The sequence below is a fragment of the Salmo trutta genome, chromosome 29 (assembly GCF_901001165.1).
Source record: "Salmo trutta chromosome 29, fSalTru1.1, whole genome shotgun sequence".
Classification (NCBI taxonomy): Eukaryota; Metazoa; Chordata; class Actinopteri; order Salmoniformes; family Salmonidae; genus Salmo; species Salmo trutta.
In genome coordinates, this window is record NC_042985.1 from 14,160,054 (window position 1) to 14,180,053 (window position 20,000).

A 20,000-nucleotide genomic window follows, 5' to 3' on the forward strand; every position below is an offset into this window, starting at 1 on the left:
AGAGAGGCGAGGGGAAGGGGGAGAAGAGAGGCGAGGGGAAGGGAGAAGAGAGGCGAGGGGAAGGGAGAGAGAGGGGGAGGGGAAGGGAGGGAGAAGAGAGGCGAGGGGAAGGGAGAAGAGAGGCGAGGGGAAGGGAGAGGAGAGGCGAGGGGAAGGGAGAAGAGAGGCGAGGGGAAGGGAGAGGAGAGGCGAGGGAAGGGAGAAAAGAGGCGAGGGGAAGGGAGAAGAGAGGCGAGGGGATGGGAGAAGAGAGGCGAGGGGAAGGGAGAAGAGAGGCGAGGGGAAGGGAGAGGAGAGGCGAGGGGAAGGGAGAGGAGAGGCGAGGGGAAGGGAGAAGAGAGCCGAGGGGATGGAGAAGAGAGGCGAGGGGAAGGGAGAGGAGAGGCGAGGGGAAGGGAGAGGAGAGGCGAGGGGATGGGAGAGGAGAGGCGAGGGAAGGGAGAGGAGTCATACCTCCATGATGGGGTTGGATGCAAGGACCTTCTCCTCTACGTTGGCCTCTGTGGCTGCTCCACTGACCGTAGCAAAGTAACGCATGGCGTATTTAGCTGACACAGTCTTCCCTGCTCCCGACTCACCGCTTACGATTATAGACTGGTTCCTCTCATCTCTAATACAGGAGAGAAGAAAAGATGGAGACGGTGAGGGAAGCAAGAGTCTGCTATGTGGCAGCTTATTTGGCTCAGTCAACAACACACAGAAAAAATCAAAGATAAAAACAGAAAGTCATTACTAAGTTCCATTATGGTTCTGAAAACGGTGTGAGGTCACTCTAGCAGACAACATGCTGTACAGTATAGATGCCAACTGGGACCATAGGTCACTATGCTACAGAGTGAGAGAGAGAGAAAGAGAGAGAATGTGTGTTCACTAGGTGTGTGTGAAAAAGCTCTGTGTGTAAAATAGGTGTGTTTTGCATGTGTATGTATGTGAGAGAGTGCTCTGTGTGCTCATTCTGTCAAACAGAAAGATCAATGCCACGCCATACTAAGTGTTCAGGTGTGTGTGTGTGTGTGTGTGTGTGTGTGTGTGTGTGTGTGTGTGTGTGTGTGACATTGACTCCTTGGGTCCTGCAGAGAGAAAGCACACCGAGTTTTAAAATAGAGACCAACAGAGTAGGAGAGAGAGAGAGATGAAGAGAACAATAGAGAAGAGTAGGGGTGTCAAACATACAAACATATACAAGGGGCTCCAATCCGGCCAGCGGGTGGTTGATTTTTTGGGGGAAAATAACATTATATTGTGTGTGTGGGGGGGAAGGGGGGGGGGGGGGGGGGTTGGTGTAGGAAAACAAACTTCTTGACTCTGTCCAGCTCGCTAATAATCATCGAAATGAAAGCTAGACCGTCAGGGAGCATAAAAAAATTAACAAGTTTAAAATAAGTTTAACACCCCTGGAGTAGAGAGAAGAGAGAGACAAAGAGAGAGAGACAGAGAGAGACACAGAGAGATAGAGAGCGAGAAAGATATAGAATATAGGAAAGGAGACAACAAGAGAAACAGAGACCACCAGTTTATTTCTTGTTAAGTTCTGACTTACAAACCCTAAGAAACAGATTGAGTTAGAGAAGGAGGGGCCAGGAGCAGAGGGAGGGGCCAGGAGCAGAGGGAGGGGCCAGGAGCAGAGGGAGGGGCCAGGAGCAGAGGGAGGGGCCAGGAGCAGAGGGAGGGGCCAGGAGCAGAGGGACACTTGAAACACAGGTAACACAGACACAAACCTCTGAGGGTTTAGAGCTTGAGGGAGTCACCTCATACAAGTACTTGGGAGTATGGCTAGACAGTACACTGTCCTTCTCTCAGCACATATCAAAGCTGCAGGCTAAAGTTAAATCTAGACTTGGTTTCCTCTATCGTAATCGCTCCTCTTTCACCACAGCTGACAAACTAACCCTGATTCAGATGGCCATCCTACACATGCTAGATTACGGAGACGTAATTTATAGATCGGCAGGTAAGGGTGCTCTCGAGTGGCTAGATGTTATTTACCATTCGGTCATCAGATTTTCCACCAATGCTCCTTATAGGACACATCACTGGACTCTATACTCCTCTGTAAACCGGTAATCTGTAAACTGAGTAAAATGGCGCCGGAAGAAATGGCAGCAGTTTTACGTGCGCCCAACCAATTGTGCTATGCCTCAGCTATCTTGACTTGACTTATGAAATCATGAAATATACTTACTGATGAACTGAGGGACAGAGGGGAATGTATAATGTATATGGTGGATGTATTTAAGCTTGGAATGTACTGAGGGCAGGGACGACTATCACACGTGGCAGCACTGATAAGGTTGGAGAGCTGTGGATTAGTGAGGAAGGGGACGAGGTCAGGTCACGTTAAAGGAGAAGGAACAGTTTATTGCTCACATCACTTAATCTTCTGCCTAGCAACAGAGACGTAATGGTTAGAGAGAAGGAGGAGATTCCACCCCAAATTGGAATATATATATATATATATATATATATATATATATATATATATATATATATATATATATATATATATATATCTCACCACTGGTGGAACCATGACTTTGTCTGATGCAGCTGTATTGATCCAAAGGGAAAATAAAACTTGGTTTAAGTTTTCAGTGTCCCTCACGTTCTTACTCTGGTATTTACAACCTAACACAATGTTGTCGTCTCAGGTCTCTCTTTATGTAGTGTTGTCTCGTCATGATGTTGGTTTTGTCCTATATTTCTATATATATTTTTTTTTTTTTTTTTAATCCCAGCCCCCGTCCCCGCAGGAGGCCTTTTGCCTTTTGGTAGGCCGTCATTGTAAATAAGAATCTGTTCTTAACTGACTTGCCTAATTAAATAAAGGTTAAATAAATAACAAGACAGTAAATACACACACTGTTCTATGCTTCCATTGGAAGGTCTCAGACTGTCCGTCTGACGTGGTTTGAAACATGGGAAATCTGTGTACACACTACCTTTGAGCAGGTAACACTCGCACGCACGCACGCACGCACACCACACACACACACACACACACACCTGGCCATCTGTTTGTAAGCCTCCTCAGCCACAGCGAAGATGTGAGGGTCCATGTCTCCCATGTTCTGGCCGCTGTACGCATTGATGATGTCACTACCGTAGATGGGAAGGTTCTCATAGGGATTAATGGCCACCAGCACAATGCCTACAGGAAGAGGAGAGGAGTTGGTGTGTGTGTGTGTGTGTGTGTGTGTGTGTGTGTGTGTGTGTGCGTGTGTGTGTGTGTGTCTGTGTGGGCATACCACAGTACGTGTAGATGAGTTTGGAGTCGGTGAAGCGGACTTTAAGGTTGTGCAGGACGGCAGGCTCGTGGAGGTAGCTAAGAGCTGTGAGGTCATTCTCCCCCACCAGGATGTCAGGGTTCCGGAGGTGAGGAAGGTTCTTTGTCTTATCATCCAGCTTGTGCTCAATGTCCTGGACAACACAGATTAAACAGAGAAGTTATCACACACAATATATGTGTGTATCACAGGCGGCTGGTGGCAGCTTAATTGGGGAGTACGGGCTCATAGTAATGGCTGGAACAGAATAAATGGAGGTATCAAACATGGTTTCATTGTGTTTTATACCATTCCATTTAGTCCATTCCAGCCATTATTGTAATTGGTCCCCCCCTCACCAGCCTCCTGTGGTGTGTGTGCTGAGTAGGGACCTGGTTGTATGTAACTCAGTGACATAAAAAACACACAGTGGTGAACATAAGCCTCACGCATGTATCAAAATACGCCACCAAATGGGCCAAGTTTCAGAAAGGTTTATTGGGCTTGGTTGACTTGACTGCCGGGTCTTCAGCCTTCCACCACACATTGACATATGGACATGTTTTGATGATATGTATGGTGATATATTGCAACTACTCCAATAACCAATAATGAGATAGATTCGCTGTGTGTGTGTGTGTGTGTGTATCTCATCACAAAAGAGAGGATGTTATGCAACCCCCCCTCCTCCTCTCCTCCAGTACTCACCATTCCATCCTCCAGTGTGAGGTGTAGGGTGGAATCTCCATGTTTGTAGTTCTTAGTGAGCTCTGCTGACTTCCACACCTCATCTGCATCAGGGATCCACACCCGAGCAAACTGAGAGAGAGGAGAGGAGAAAGAAGGAGAGTGAGAAGGGAGAGAAAGGTTATAAATTACATAAATACATATTACAGAGTCTAATCAAGTCAGAAAGCTACATAAGGCCTACATCAGTACAGTACTGTCCCCAGACACAGTGTCTACTGCAGAGAGAACCTGCTGGTGTATCAGTACAGTACTGTCCCCAGGCACAGTGTCTACTGTAGAGAGAACCTGCTGGTGTATCAGTACAGTACAGTCCCCAGGCACAGTGTCTACTGCAGAGAGAACCTGCTGGTGTATCAGTACAGTACTGTCCCCAGACACAGTGTCACTGCCCAGAGAGAACTGATGCGTGTATCAGTATAGTATTGTTCCCAGGCACAGTGTCTACCGTTAGAGAGAACCTGCTGGTGCATCAGTACAGTACTGTCCCCAGGCACAGTGTACTACTGCAGAGAGAAACCTGATGGTGTATCAGTACATTACTGTACCCAGGCACAAGTGTCTACTGCAGAGAGAACCTGCTGGTGATCAGTATATTACTGTACCCAGACACATTGTCTACTGCCATGAGAGAAACCTGCTGGTGTATCAGTATAGTACTGTCCCCAGACACAGTGTCTACGTCAGAGAGAACCTGCTGGTGTATCAGTACAGTACTGTCCCCCAGACACAAGTGTCTACCTGCAGAGAGAACCTGCTGGTGTATCAGTATAGTACTGTCCCCAGACACAGTGTCTACTGCAGAGAGAACCTGCTGGTGTATCAGTACAGTACTGTCCCCAGGCACAGTGTCTACTGCAGAGAGAACCTGCTGGTGTATCAGTACAGTACTGTCCCCAGACACAGTGTCTACCGCAGAGAGAACCTGCTGGTGTATCAGTACAGTACTGTCCCCAGACACAGTGTTCTACCGCAGAGAGAACCTGCTGTGTATCAGTACAGTACTGTCCCCAGGCACAGTGTCTACTGCAGAGAGAACCTGCTGGTGTATCAGTACAGTACTGTCCCCAGACACAGTGTCTACTGCAGAGAGAACCTGCTGGTGTATCAGTATAGTACTGTCCCCAGACACAGTGTCTACTGCAGAGAGAACCTGCTGGTGTATCAGTACAGTACTGTCCCCAGGACACAGTGTCTACTGCAGAGAGAACCTGCTGGTGTATCAGTACAGTACTGTCCCCAGGACACAGTGTCTACTGCAGAGAGAACCTGCTGGTGTATCAGTACAGTACTGTCCCCAGACACAGTGTCCTACTGCAGAGAGAACCTGCTGGTGTATCAGTACAGTACTGTCCCCAGACACAGTGTCTACTGCAGAGAGAACCTGCTGGTGTATCAGTACAGTACTGTCCCCAGACACAGTGTCTACTGCAGAGAGAACCTGCTGGTGTATCAGTACAGTACTGTCCCCAGGCACAGTGTCTACCGCAGAGAGAACCTGCTGGTGTATCAGTACAGTACTGTCCCAGACACAGTGTCTACTGCAGAGAGAACCTGCTGGTGTATCAGTATAGTACTGTCCCCAGGCACAGGTGTCTACTGCAGAGAGAACCTGCTGGTGTATCAGTACAGTACTGTCCCAGGCACAGTGTCTACTGCAGAGAGAACCTGCTGGTGTATCAGTATAGTACTGTCCCCAGACCAGTGTCTACTGCAGAGAGAACCTGCTGGTGTATCAGTACAGTACTGTCCCCAGGACACAGTGTCTACTGCAGAGAGAACTTGCTGGTGTATCAGTATCAGTACTGTCCCCAGGACACAGTGTCTACTGCAGAGAGAACCTGCTGGTGTATCAGTACAGTACTGTCCCCAGACACAGTGTCTACTGCAGAGAGAACCTGCTGGTGTATCAGTACAGTACTGTCCCCAGGCACAGTGTCTACTGCAGAGAGAACCTGCTGGTGTATCAGTACAGTACTGTCCCCAGACACAGTGTCTACGCAGAGAGAACCTGCTGGTGTATCAGTACAGTACTGTCCCCAGACACAGTGTCTACTGCAGAGAGAACCTGCTGGTGTATCAGTACTAGTACTGTCCCCAGGCACAGTGTCTACGCAGAGAGAACCTGTGGTGATCAGTACAGTACTGTCCCCAGCACAGTGTCTACTGCAGAGAGAACCTGCTGGTGTATCAGTACAGTACTGTCCCCAGGACACAGTGTCTACTGCAGAGAGAACCTGCTGGTGTATCAGTACAGTACTGTCCCCAGGACACAGTGTCTACTGCAGAGAGAACCTGCTGGTGTATCAGTACTAGTACTGTCCCCAGACACAGTGTCTACTGCAGAGAGAACCTGCTGGTGTATCAGTACAGTACTGTCCCCAGGCACAGTGTCTACTGCAGAGAGAACCTGCTGGTGTATCAGTACAGTACTGTCCCCAGGCACAGTGTCTACTGCAGAGAGAACCTGCTGGTGTATCAGTACAGTACTGTCCCCAGACACAGTGTCTACCGCAGAGAGAACCTGCTGGTGTATCAGTACAGTACTGTCCCCAGACACAGTGTCTACTGCAGAGAGAACCTGCTGGTGTATCAGTACAGTACTGTCCCCAGGCACAGTGTCTACCGCAGAGAGAACCTGCTGGTGTATCAGTACAGTACTGTCCCCAGGCACAGTGTCTACTGCAGAGAGAACCTGCTGGTGTATCAGTACAGTACTGTCCCCAGACACAGTGTCTACCTGCAGAGAGAACCTGCTGGTGTATCAGTACAGTACTGTCCCCAGACACAGTGTCTACTGCAGGAGAACCTGCTGGTGTATCAGTACAGTACTGTCCCCAGACACAGTGTCTACTGCAGAGAGAACCTGCTGGTGTATCAGTACAGTACTGTCCCCAGGCACAGTGTCTACCGCAGAGAGAACCTGCTGGTGTATCATTACATACTGTCCCCAGACACAGTGTCTACTGCAGAGAGAACCTGCTGGTGTATCAGTACAGTACTGTCCCCAGACACAGTGTCTACTGCAGAGAGAACCTGCTGGTGTATCAGTACAGTACTGTCCCCAGACACAGTGTCTACTGCAGAGAGAACCTGCTGGTGTATCAGTACAGTACTGTCCCCAGACACAGTGTCTACTGCAGAGAGAACCTGCTGGTGTATCAGTACAGTACTGTCCCCAGACACAGTGTCTACTGCAGAGAGAACCTGCTGGTGTATCAGTACAGTACTGTCCCCAGACACAGTGTCTACTGCAGAGAGAACCTGCTGGTTATCAGTACAGTACTGTCCCCAGGCACAGTGTCTACCGCAGAGAGAACCTGCTGGTGTATCAGTACAGTACTGTCCCCAGGCACAGTGTCCTACTGTAGAGAGAACCTGCTGGTGTATCAGTACAGTACTGTCCCCAGACACAGTGTCTACTGCAGAGAGAACCTGCTGGTGTATCAGTACAGTACTGTCCCCAGACACAGTGTCTACTGCAGAGAGAACCTGCTGGTGTATCAGTACAGTACTGTCCCCAGGCACAGTGTCTACTGCAGAGAGAACCTGCTGGTGTATCAGTACAGTACTGTCCCCAGGCACAGTGTCTACTGTAGAGAGAACCTGCTGGTGTATCAGTACAGTACTGTCCCCAGACACAGTGTCTACTGCAGAGAGAACCTGCTGGTGTATCAGTACAGTACTGTCCCCAGACACAGTGTCTACTGCAGAGAGAACCTGCTGGTGTATCAGTACAGTACTGTCCCCAGACACAGTGTCTACTGTAGAGAGAACCTGCTGGTGTATCAGTATAGTACTGTCCCCAGACACAGTGTCTACTGCAGAGAGAACCTGCTGGTGTATCAGTACAGTACTGTCCCCAGGCACAGTGTCTACTGCAGAGAGAACCTGCTGGTGTATCAGTACAGTACTGTCCCCAGACACAGTGTCTACTGCAGAGAGAACCTGCTGGTGTATCAGTATAGTACTGTCCCCAGACACAGTGTCTACTGCAGAGAGAACCTGCTGGTGTATCAGTACAGTACTGTCCCCAGGCACAGTGTCTACTGCAGAGAGAACCTGCTGGTGTATCAGTACAGTACTGTCCCCAGGCACAGTGTCTACTGCAGAGAGAACCTGCTGGTGTATCAGTACAGTACTGTCCCCAGACACAGTGTCTACCGCAGAGAGAACCTGCTGGTGTATCAGTACAGTACTGTCCCCAGACACAGTGTCTACTGCAGAGAGAACCTGCTGGTGTATCAGTACAGTACTGTCCCCAGACACAGTGTCTACTGTAGAGAGAACCTGCTGGTGTATCAGTACAGTACTGTCCCCAGACACAGTGTCTACCGCAGAGAGAACCTGCTGGTGTATCAGTACAGTACTGTCCCCAGACACAGTGTCTACTGCAGAGAGAACCTGCTGGTGTATCAGTACAGTACTGTCCCCAGGCACAGTGTCTACTGCAGAGAGAACCTGCTGGTGTATCAGTACAGTACTGTCCCCAGACACAGTGTCTACCGTAGAGAGAACCTGCTGGTGTATCAGTACAGTACTGTCCCCAGACACAGTGTCTACTGCAGAGAGAACCTGCTGGTGTATCAGTACAGTACTGTCCCCAGGCACAGTGTCTACTGCAGAGAGAACCTGCTGGTGTATCAGTACAGTACTGTCCCCAGACACAGTGTCTACTGCAGAGAGAACCTGCTGGTGTATCAGTACAGTACTGTCCCCAGACACAGTGTCTACTGCAGAGAGAACCTGCTGGTGTATCAGTATAGTACTGTCCCCAGACACAGTGTCTACTGCAGAGAGAACCTGCTGGTGTATCAGTACAGTACTGTCCCCAGGCACAGTGTCTACTGTAGAGAGAACCTGCTGGTGTATCAGTACAGTACTGTCCCCAGACACAGTGTCTACTGCAGAGAGAACCTGCTGGTGTATCAGTACAGTACTGTCCCCAGACACAGTGTCTACTGCAGAGAGAACCTGCTGGTGTATCAGTACAGTACTGTCCCCAGACACAGTGTCTACCGCAGAGAGAACCTGCTGGTGTATCAGTACAGTACTGTCCCCAGACACAGTGTCTACTGCAGAGAGAACCTGCTGGTGTATCAGTACAGTACTGTCCCCAGGCACAGTGTCTACTGCAGAGAGAACCTGCTGGTGTATCAGTACAGTACTGTCCCCAGACACAGTGTCTACCGTAGAGAGAACCTGCTGGTGTATCAGTACAGTACTGTCCCCAGACACAGTGTCTACTGCAGAGAGAACCTGCTGGTGTATCAGTACAGTACTGTCCCCAGGCACAGTGTCTACTGTAGAGAGAACCTGCTGGTGTATCAGTACAGTACTGTCCCCAGACACAGTGTCTACTGCAGAGAGAACCTGCTGGTGTATCAGTACAGTACTGTCCCCAGACACAGTGTCTACTGCAGAGAGAACCTGCTGGTGTATCAGTATAGTACTGTCCCCAGACACAGTGTCTACTGCAGAGAGAACCTGCTGGTGTATCAGTACAGTACTGTCCCCAGGCACAGTGTCTACTGTAGAGAGAACCTGCTGGTGTATCAGTACAGTACTGTCCCCAGGCACAGTGTCTACTGCAGAGAGAACCTGCTGGTGTATCAGTACAGTACTGTCCCCAGGCACAGTGTCTACTGCAGAGAGAACCTGCTGGTGTATCAGTACAGTACTGTCCCCAGGCACAGTGTCTACCGTAGAGAGAACCTGCTGGTGTATCAGTACAGTACTGTCCCCAGGCACAGTGTCTACTGCAGAGAGAACCTGCTGGTGTATCAGTACAGTACTGTCCCCAGACACAGTGTCTACCGCAGAGAGAACCTGCTGGTGTATCAGTACAGTACTGTCCCCAGGCACAGTGTCTACTGCAGAGAGAACCTGCTGGTGTATCAGTACAGTACTGTCCCCAGACACAGTGTCTACCGCAGAGAGAACCTGCTGGTGTATCAGTACAGTACTGTCCCCAGACACAGTGTCTACCGCAGAGAGAACCTGCTGGTGTATCAGTACAGTACTGTCCCCAGGCACAGTGTCTACCGCAGAGAGAACCTGCTGGTGTATCAGTACAGTACTGTCCCCAGGCACAGTGTCTACTGCAGAGAGAACCTGCTGGTGTATCAGTACAGTACTGTCCCCAGGCACAGTGTCTACCGTAGAGAGAACCTGCTGGTGTATCAGTACAGTACTGTCCCCAGGCACAGTGTCTACCGTAGAGAGAACCTGCTGGTGTATCAGTACAGTACTGTCCCCAGACACAGTGTCTACTGCAGAGAGAACCTGCTGGTGTATCAGTACAGTACTGTCCCCAGGCACAGTGTCTACTGCAGAGAGAACCTGCTGGTGTATCAGTACAGTACTGTCCCCAGACACAGTGTCTACTGCAGAGAGAACCTGCTGGTGTATCAGTATAGTACTGTCCCCAGGCACAGTGTCTACCGCAGAGAGAACCTGCTGGTGTATCAGTACAGTACTGTCCCCAGACACAGTGTCTACTGCAGAGAGAACCTGCTGGTGTATCAGTACAGTACTGTCCCCAGGCACAGTGTCTACTGCAGAGAGAACCTGCTGGTGTATCAGTACAGTACTGTCCCCAGACACAGTGTCTACTGCAGAGAGAACCTGCTGGTGTATCAGTACAGTACTGTCCCCAGACACAGTGTCTACTGCAGAGAGAACCTGCTGGTGTATCAGTACAGTACTGTCCCCAGACACAGTGTCTACTGTAGAGAGAACCTGCTGGTGTATCAGTACAGTACTGTCCCCAGGCACAGTGTCTACCGCAGAGAGAACCTGCTGGTGTATCAGTACAGTACTGTCCCCAGACACAGTGTCTACTGCAGAGAGAACCTGCTGGTGTATCAGTACAGTACTGTCCCCAGACACAGTGTCTACTGTAGAGAGAACCTGCTGGTGTATCAGTACAGTACTGTCCCCAGACACAGTGTCTACCGCAGAGAGAACCTGCTGGTGTATCAGTACAGTACTGTCCCCAGACACAGTGTCTACTGCAGAGAGAACCTGCTGGTGTATCAGTACAGTACTGTCCCCAGGCACAGTGTCTACTGCAGAGAGAACCTGCTGGTGTATCAGTACAGTACTGTCCCCAGACACAGTGTCTACCGTAGAGAGAACCTGCTGGTGTATCAGTACAGTACTGTCCCCAGACACAGTGTCTACTGCAGAGAGAACCTGCTGGTGTATCAGTACAGTACTGTCCCCAGGCACAGTGTCTACTGCAGAGAGAACCTGCTGGTGTATCAGTACAGTACTGTCCCCAGACACAGTGTCTACTGCAGAGAGAAACCTGCTGGTGTATCAGTACAGTACTGTCCCCAGACACAGTGTCTACTGCAGAGAGAACCTGCTGGTGTATCCGTATAGTACTGTCCCCAGACACAGTGTCTACTGCAGAGAGAACCTGCTGGTGTATCAGTACAGTACTGTCCCCAGACACAGTGTCTACTGTAGAGAGAACCTGCTGGTGTATCAGTACAGTACTGTCCCCAGACACAGTGTCTACTGCAGAGAGAACCTGCTGGTGTATCAGTACAGTACTGTCCCCAGACACAGTGTCTACCGCAGAGAGAACCTGCTGGTGTATCAGTACAGTACTGTCCCCAGACACAGTGTCTACTGCAGAGAGAACCTGCTGGTGTATCAGTACAGTACTGTCCCCAGACACAGTGTCTACTGCTAGAGAGAACCTGCTGGGTGTATCAGTACAGTACTGTCCCCAGACACAGTGTCTACCGCAGAGAGAACCTGCTGGTGTATCAGTACAGTACTGTCCCCAGGACACAGTGTCTACTGCAGAGAGAACCTGCTGGTGTATCAGTACAGTACTGTCCCCAGGCACAGTGTCTACTGCAGAGGAGAACCTGCTGGTGTATCAGTACAGTACTGTCCCCAGACACAGTGTCTACCGTAGAGAGAACCTGCTGGTGTATCAGTACAGTACTGTCCCCAGACACAGTGTCTTACTGCAGAGAGAACCTGCTGGTGTATCAGTACAGTACTGTCCCAGACACAGTGTCTACTGCAGAGAGAACCTGCTGGTGTATCAGTATAGTACTGTCCCCAGACACAGTGTTCTACTGCAGAGAGAACCTGCTGGTGTATCAGTACCAGTACTGTCCCCAGACACAGTGTCTACTGCAGAGAGAACCTGCTGGTGTATCAGTACAGTACTGTCCCCAGACACAGTGTCTACTGCAGAGAGAACCTGCTGGTGTATCAGTATAGTACTGTCCCCAGACACAGTGTCTACTGCAGAGAGAACCTGCTGGTGTATCAGTACAGTACTGTCCCCAGGCACAGTGTCTACTGTAGAGAGAACCTGCTGGTGTATCAGTACAGTACTGTCCCCAGGCACAGTGTCTACTGCAGAGAGAACCTGCTGGTGTATCAGTACAGTACTGTCCCCAGGCACAGTGTCTACTGCAGAGAGAACCTGCTGGTGTATCAGTACAGTACTGTCCCCAGGCACAGTGTCTACCGTAGAGAGAACCTGCTGGTGTATCAGTACAGTACTGTCCCCAGGCACAGTGTCTACTGCAGAGAGAACCTGCTGGTGTATCAGTACAGTACTGTCCCCAGACACAGTGTCTACCGCAGAGAGAACCTGCTGGTGTATCAGTACAGTACTGTCCCCAGGCACAGTGTCTACTGCAGAGAGAACCTGCTGGTGTATCAGTACAGTACTGTCCCCAGACACAGTGTCTACCGCAGAGAGAACCTGCTGGTGTATCAGTACAGTACTGTCCCCAGACACAGTGTCTACCGCAGAGAGAACCTGCTGGTGTATCAGTACAGTACTGTCCCCAGGCACAGTGTCTACCGCAGAGAGAACCTGCTGGTGTATCAGTACAGTACTGTCCCCAGGCACAGTGTCTACTGCAGAGAGAACCTGCTGGTGTATCAGTACAGTACTGTCCCCAGACACAGTGTCTACTGCAGAGAGAACCTGCTGGTGTATCAGTACAGTACTGTCCCCAGGCACAGTGTCTACTGTAGAGAGAACCTGCTGGTGTATCAGTACAGTACTGTCCCCAGACACAGTGTCTACCGTAGAGAGAACCTGCTGGTGTATCAGTACAGTACTGTCCCCAGACACAGTGTCTACCGTAGAGAGAACCTGCTGGTGTATCAGTACAGTACTGTCCCCAGGCACAGTGTCTACCGTAGAGAGAACCTGCTGGTGTATCAGTACAGTACTGTCCCCAGACACAGTGTCTACTGCAGAGAGAACCTGCTGGTGTATCAGTACAGTACTGTCCCCAGGCACAGTGTCTACCGCAGAGAGAACCTGCTGGTGTATCAGTACAGTACTGTCCCCAGGCACAGTGTCTACTGCAGAGAGAACCTGCTGGTGTATCAGTATAGTACTGTCCCCAGACACAGTGTCTACCGCAGAGAGAACCTGCTGGTGTATCAGTACAGTACTGTCCCCAGGCACAGTGTCTACTGCAGAGAGAACCTGCTGGTGTATCAGTACAGTACTGTCCCCAGGCACAGTGTCTACCGTAGAGAGAACCTGCTGGTGTATCAGTACAGTACTGTCCCCAGGCACAGTGTCTACCGTAGAGAGAACCTGCTGGTGTATCAGTACAGTACTGTCCCCAGACACAGTGTCTACTGCAGAGAGAACCTGCTGGTGTATCAGTACAGTACTGTCCCCAGGCACAGTGTCTACTGCAGAGAGAACCTGCTGGTGTATCAGTACAGTACTGTCCCCAGACACAGTGTCTACTGCAGAGAGAACCTGCTGGTGTATCAGTATAGTACTGTCCCCAGGCACAGTGTCTACCGCAGAGAGAACCTGCTGGTGTATCAGTACAGTACTGTCCCCAGACACAGTGTCTACTGCAGAGAGAACCTGCTGGTGTATCAGTACAGTACTGTCCCCAGGCACAGTGTCTACTGCAGAGAGAACCTGCTGGTGTATCAGTACAGTACTGTCCCCAGACACAGTGTCTACTGCAGAGAGAACCTGCTGGTGTATCAGTACAGTACTGTCCCCAGACACAGTGTCTACTGCAGAGAGAACCTGCTGGTGTATCAGTACAGTACTGTCCCCAGACACAGTGTCTACTGTAGAGAGAACCTGCTGGTGTATCAGTACAGTACTGTCCCCAGGCACAGTGTCTACCGCAGAGAGAACCTGCTGGTGTATCAGTACAGTACTGTCCCCAGACACAGTGTCTACTGCAGAGAGAACCTGCTGGTGTATCAGTACAGTACTGTCCCCAGACACAGTGTCTACCGCAGAGAGAACCTGCATGTGTATCAGTATAGTACTGTCCCCAGACACAGTGTCTACTGCAGAGAGAACCTGCTGGTGTATCAGTACAGTACTGTCCCCAGACACAGTGTCTACTGCAGAAAGAACCTGCTGGTGTATCAGTACAGTACTGTCCCCAGACACAGTGTCTACTGCAGAGAGAACCTGCTGGTGTATCAGTACAGTACTGTCCCCAGACACAGTGTCTACTGCAGAGAGAACCTGCTGGTGTATCAGTACAGTACTGTCCCCAGACACAGTGTCTACTGCAGAGAGAACCTGCTGGTGTATCAGTACAGTACTGTCCCCAGACACAGTGTCTACTGCAGAGAGAACCTGCTGGTGTATCAGTATAGTACTGTCCCCAGACACAGTGTCTACTGCAGAGAGAACCTGCTGGTGTATCAGTACAGTACTGTCCCCAGACACAGTGTCTACTGCAGAGAGAACCTGCTGGTGTATCAGTACAGTACTGTCCCCAGGCACAGTGTCTACCGTAGAGAGAACCTGCTGGTGTATCAGTACAGTACTGTCCCCAGGCACAGTGTCTACCGCAGAGAGAACCTGCTGGTGTATCAGTACAGTACTGTCCCCAGACACAGTGTCTACTGCAGAGAGAACCTGCTGGTGTATCAGTATAGTACTGTCCCCAGACACAGTGTCTACCGCAGAGAGAACCTGCTGGTGTATCAGTACAGTACTGTCCCCAGGCACAGTGTCTACTGCAGAGAGAACCTGCTGGTGTATCAGTACAGTACTGTCCCCAGGCACAGTGTCTACCGTAGAGAGAACCTGCTGGTGTATCAGTACAGTACTGTCCCCAGGCACAGTGTCTACCGTAGAGAGAACCTGCTGGTGTATCAGTACAGTACTGTCCCCAGACACAGTGTCTACTGCAGAGAGAACCTGCTGGTGTATCAGTACAGTACTGTCCCCAGGCACAGTGTCTACTGCAGAGAGAACCTGCTGGTGTATCAGTACAGTACTGTCCCCAGACACAGTGTCTACTGCAGAGAGAACCTGCTGGTGTATCAGTATAGTACTGTCCCCAGGCACAGTGTCTACCGCAGAGAGAACCTGCTGGTGTATCAGTACAGTACTGTCCCCAGACACAGTGTCTACTGCAGAGAGAACCTGCTGGTGTATCAGTACAGTACTGTCCCCAGGCACAGTGTCTACTGCAGAGAGAACCTGCTGGTGTATCAGTACAGTACTGTCCCCAGACACAGTGTCTACTGCAGAGAGAACCTGCTGGTGTATCAGTACAGTACTGTCCCCAGACACAGTGTCTACTGCAGAGAGAACCTGCTGGTGTATCAGTACAGTACTGTCCCCAGACACAGTGTCTACTGTAGAGAGAACCTGCTGGTGTATCAGTACAGTACTGTCCCCAGGCACAGTGTCTACCGCAGAGAGAACCTGCTGGTGTATCAGTACAGTACTGTCCCCAGACACAGTGTCTACTGCAGAGAGAACCTGCTGGTGTATCAGTACAGTACTGTCCCCAGACACAGTGTCTACCGCAGAGAGAACCTGCTGGTGTATCAGTATAGTACTGTCCCCAGACACAGTGTCTACTGCAGAGAGAACCTGCTGGTGTATCAGTACAGTACTGTCCCCAGACACAGTGTCTACTGAAGAGAGAACCTGCTGGTGTATCAGTACAGTACTGTCCCCAGACACAGTGTCTACTGCAGAGAGAACCTGCTGGTGTATCAGTACAGTACTGTCCCCAGACACAGTGTCTACTGCAGAGAGAACCTGCTGGTGTATCAGTACAGTACTGTCCCCAGACACAGTGTCTACTGCAGAGAGAACCTGCTGGTGTATCAGTACAGTACTGTCCCCAGACACAGTGTCTACTGCAGAGAGAACCTGCTGGTGTATCAGTATAGTACTGTCCCCAGACACAGTGTCTACTGCAGAGAGAACCTGCTGGTGTATCAGTACAGTACTGTCCCCAGACACAGTGTCTACTGCAGAGAGAACCTGCTGGTGTATCAGTACAGTACTGTCCCCAGACACAGTGTCTACTGCAGAGAGAACCTGCTGGTGTATCAGTACAGTACTGTCCCCAGACACAGTGTCTACTGCAGAGAGAACCTGCTGGTGTATCAGTACAGTACTGTCCCCAGACACAGTGTCTACTGCAGAGAGAACCTGCTGGTGTATCAGTACAGTACTGTCCCCAGGCACAGTGTCTACCGTAGAGAGAACCTGCTGGTGTATCAGTACAGTACTGTCCCCAGGCACAGTGTCTACCGCAGAGAGAACCTGCTGGTGTATCAGTACAGTACTGTCCCCAGACACAGTGTCTACCGTAGAGAGAACCTGCTGGTGTATCAGTACAGTACTGTCCCCAGACACAGTGTCTACTGCAGAGAGAACCTGCTGGTGTATCAGTACAGTACTGTCCCCAGGCACAGTGTCTACTGCAGAGAGAACCTGCTGGTGTATCAGTACAGTACTGTCCCCAGACACAGTGTCTACTGCAGAGAGAACCTGCTGGTGTATCAGTACAGTACTGTCCCCAGGCACAGTGTCTACTGCAGAGAGAACCTGCTGGTGTATCAGTATAGTACTGTCCCCAGACACAGTGTCTACTGCAGAGAGAACCTGCTGGTGTATCAGTACAGTACTGTCCCCAGACACAGTGTCTACTGCAGAGAGAACCTGCTGGTGTATCAGTATAGTACTGTCCCCAGACACAGTGTCTACTGCAGAGAGAACCTGCTGGTGTATCAGTACAGTACTGTCCCCAGACACAGTGTCTACTGCAGAGAGAACCTGCTGGTGTATCAGTACAGTACTGTCCCCAGACACAGTGTCTACTGCAGAGAGAACCTGCTGGTGTATCAGTACAGTACTGTCCCCAGACACAGTGTCTACTGCAGAGAGAAGCTGCTGGTGTATCAGTACAGTACTGTCCCCAGACACAGTGTCTACTGCAGAGAGAACCTGCTGGTGTATCAGTACAGTACTGTCCCCAGACACAGTGTCTACTGCAGAGAGAACCTGCTGGTGTATCAGTACAGTACTGTCCCCAGACACAGTGTCTACTGCAGAGAGAACCTGCTGGTGTATCAGTACAGTACTGTCCCCAGGCACAGTGTCTACTGCAGAGAGAACCTGCTGGTGTATCAGTACAGTACTGTCCCCAGGCACAGTGTCTACTGCAGAGAGAACCTGCTGGTGTATCAGTACAGTACTGTCCCCAGACACAGTGTCTACTGCAGAGAGAACCTGCTGGTGTATCAGTACAGTACTGTCCCCAGACACAGTGTCTACTGCAGAGAGAACCTGCTGGTGTATCAGTACAGTACTGTCCCCAGGCACAGTGTCTACTGCAGAGAGAACCTGCTGGTGTATCAGTACAGTACTGTCCCCAGACACAGTGTCTACTGCAGAGAGAACCTGCTGGTGTATCAGTACAGTACTGTCCCCAGACACAGTGTCTACTGCAGAGAGAACCTGCTGGTGTATCAGTACAGTACTGTCCCCAGACACAGTGTCTACTGTAGAGAGAACCTGCTGGTGTATCAGTACAGTACTGTCCCCAGACACAGTGTCTACTGCAGAGAGAACCTGCTGGTGTATCAGTACAGTACTGTCCCCAGACACAGTGTCTACCGCAGAGAGAACCTGCTGGTGTATCAGTACAGTACTGTCCCCAGGCACAGTGTCTACTGCAGAGAGAACCTGCTGGTGTATCAGTACAGTACTGTCCCCAGACACAGTGTCTACTGCAGAGAGAACCTGCTGGTGTATCAGTACAGTACTGTCCCCAGGCACAGTGTCTACTGCAGAGAGAACCTGCTGGTGTATCAGTACAGTACTGTCCCCAGACACAGTGTCTACTGCAGAGAGAACCTGCTGGTGTATCAGTATAGTACTGTCCCCAGGCACAGTGTCTACCGCAGAGAGAACCTGCTGGTGTATCAGTACAGTACTGTCCCCAGACACAGTGTCTACTGCAGAGAGAACCTGCTGGTGTATCAGTACAGTACTGTCCCCAGACACAGTGTCTACTGCAGAGAGAACCTGCTGGTGTATCAGTACAGTACTGTCCCCAGGCACAGTGTCTACTGCAGAGAGAACCTGCTGGTGTATCAGTACAGTACTGTCCCCAGACACAGTGTCTACTGCAGAGAGAACCTGCTGGTGTATCAGTACAGTACTGTCCCCAGACACAGTGTCTACTGCAGAGAGAACCTGCTGGTGTATCAGTATAGTACTGTCCCCAGACACAGTGTCTACTGCAGAGAGAACCTGCTGGTGTATCAGTACAGTACTGTCCCCAGGCACAGTGTCTACCGCAGAGAGAACCTGCTGGTGTATCAGTACAGTACTGTCCCCAGGCACAGTGTCTACTGCAGAGAGAACCTGCTGGTGTATCAGTATAGTACTGTCCCCAGACACAGTGTCTACTGCAGAGAGAACCTGCTGGTGTATCAGTACAGTACTGTCCCCAGACACAGTGTCTACTGCAGAGAGAACCTGCTGGTGTATCAGTACAGTACTGTCCCCAGACACAGTGTCTACTGCAGAGAGAACCTGCTGGTGTATCAGTACAGTACTGTCCCCAGGCACAGTGTCTACTGCAGAGAGAACCTGCTGGTGTATCAGTACAGTACTGTCCCCAGACACAGTGTCTACTGCAGAGAGAACCTGCTGGTGTATCAGTACAGTACTGTGCTGACTGAGACTGTTTTATCTCCATGGTTGGTTGGATATCATTTCACCATCTAACATGATCAATACTGCTGGACATTCAGAAAGTCCCAAACCCAGTCCACATGACTCTGTGACCAATCACAACATGACAGGAATGCTTTCAGATCCCAGCCCTGCCCTGTGGAAAGAGCCTGTCAGCTGATCAAAGACATGTTAAAAACACTGTTTTACTGACTGGGTTTGATCTCGGGTCTTCAGCCTTCCACTAGATGAAGCTTCTAAGTCATCAGGTTATAGCAGCTAACAAACGTCTTCAGGCCTCAGGCTCACAGAAGCACATTGGTGGAGACACATTCCAGTCACCAGACTGGTAGATCCCAGCTTTAACAGCTGCCATGAAAAAGGTCAAACAGATGGTCTATCAGATGGCCAATTAGTCATCTTTACATCTCATTATGCAGCTCAATGATGATCAAGCTTATCCTGGTTTATCCTGGTTTATCCTGGTCCATTATAACCACCAGCAGACCTGAATACACAGACCTTTCAGAGGCACACACACAGCAGGCCAGTCTGGGTCTCATTCCATAGTGCTACAATGTTTAGTTAAGAACAAATTCTTATATTTCAATGACGGCCTAGGAACAGTGGGTTAACTGCCTTCGTTCAGGGGTAGAACAACAGATTTTTACCTTGTCACCTCGGGGATTCAATCTAGCAACCTTCGGTTACTGGCCCAACGCTCTAACCACTAGGCTACCTGCCGGTTCCTGGCCCAACGCTCTAACCACTAGGCTTCCTGCCGGTTACTGGCCCAACGCTCTAACCACTAGGCTTCCTGCCGGTTACTGGCCCAACGCTCTAACCACCAGGCTTCCTGCCGGTTACTGGCCCAACGCTCTAACCACTAGGCTACCTGCCGGTTACTGGCCCAACGCTCTAACCACTAGGCTACCTGCCGGTTACTGACCCAACGCTCTAACCACTAGGCTACCTGCCGGTTACTGACCCAACGCTCTAACCACTAG

General features: G+C 50.3%; 1 protein-coding gene across 2 annotated transcripts in view; it reads right to left on the reverse strand.

Moving 5' to 3' along the window:
• Positions 1 to 443: 443 nt before the first annotated feature.
• The window catches only part of LOC115166980 (unconventional myosin-Va-like), a 44,553-nt gene continuing 24,996 nt past the window's right edge, over positions 444 to 20,000 (reverse strand). For both annotated transcript variants that reach the window (XM_029720967.1, XM_029720968.1), the window contains exons 2-5: positions 3,972 to 4,082; positions 3,246 to 3,417; positions 3,004 to 3,148; positions 444 to 610 (exon numbers count right to left, since the gene is read on the reverse strand). In XM_029720967.1, the coding sequence (XP_029576827.1) occupies positions 448 to 610; positions 3,004 to 3,148; positions 3,246 to 3,417; positions 3,972 to 4,082 (591 nt within the window). In that variant the 3' untranslated portion in view covers positions 444 to 447. The remainder of the gene's footprint in view (positions 611 to 3,003; positions 3,149 to 3,245; positions 3,418 to 3,971; positions 4,083 to 20,000) is intronic.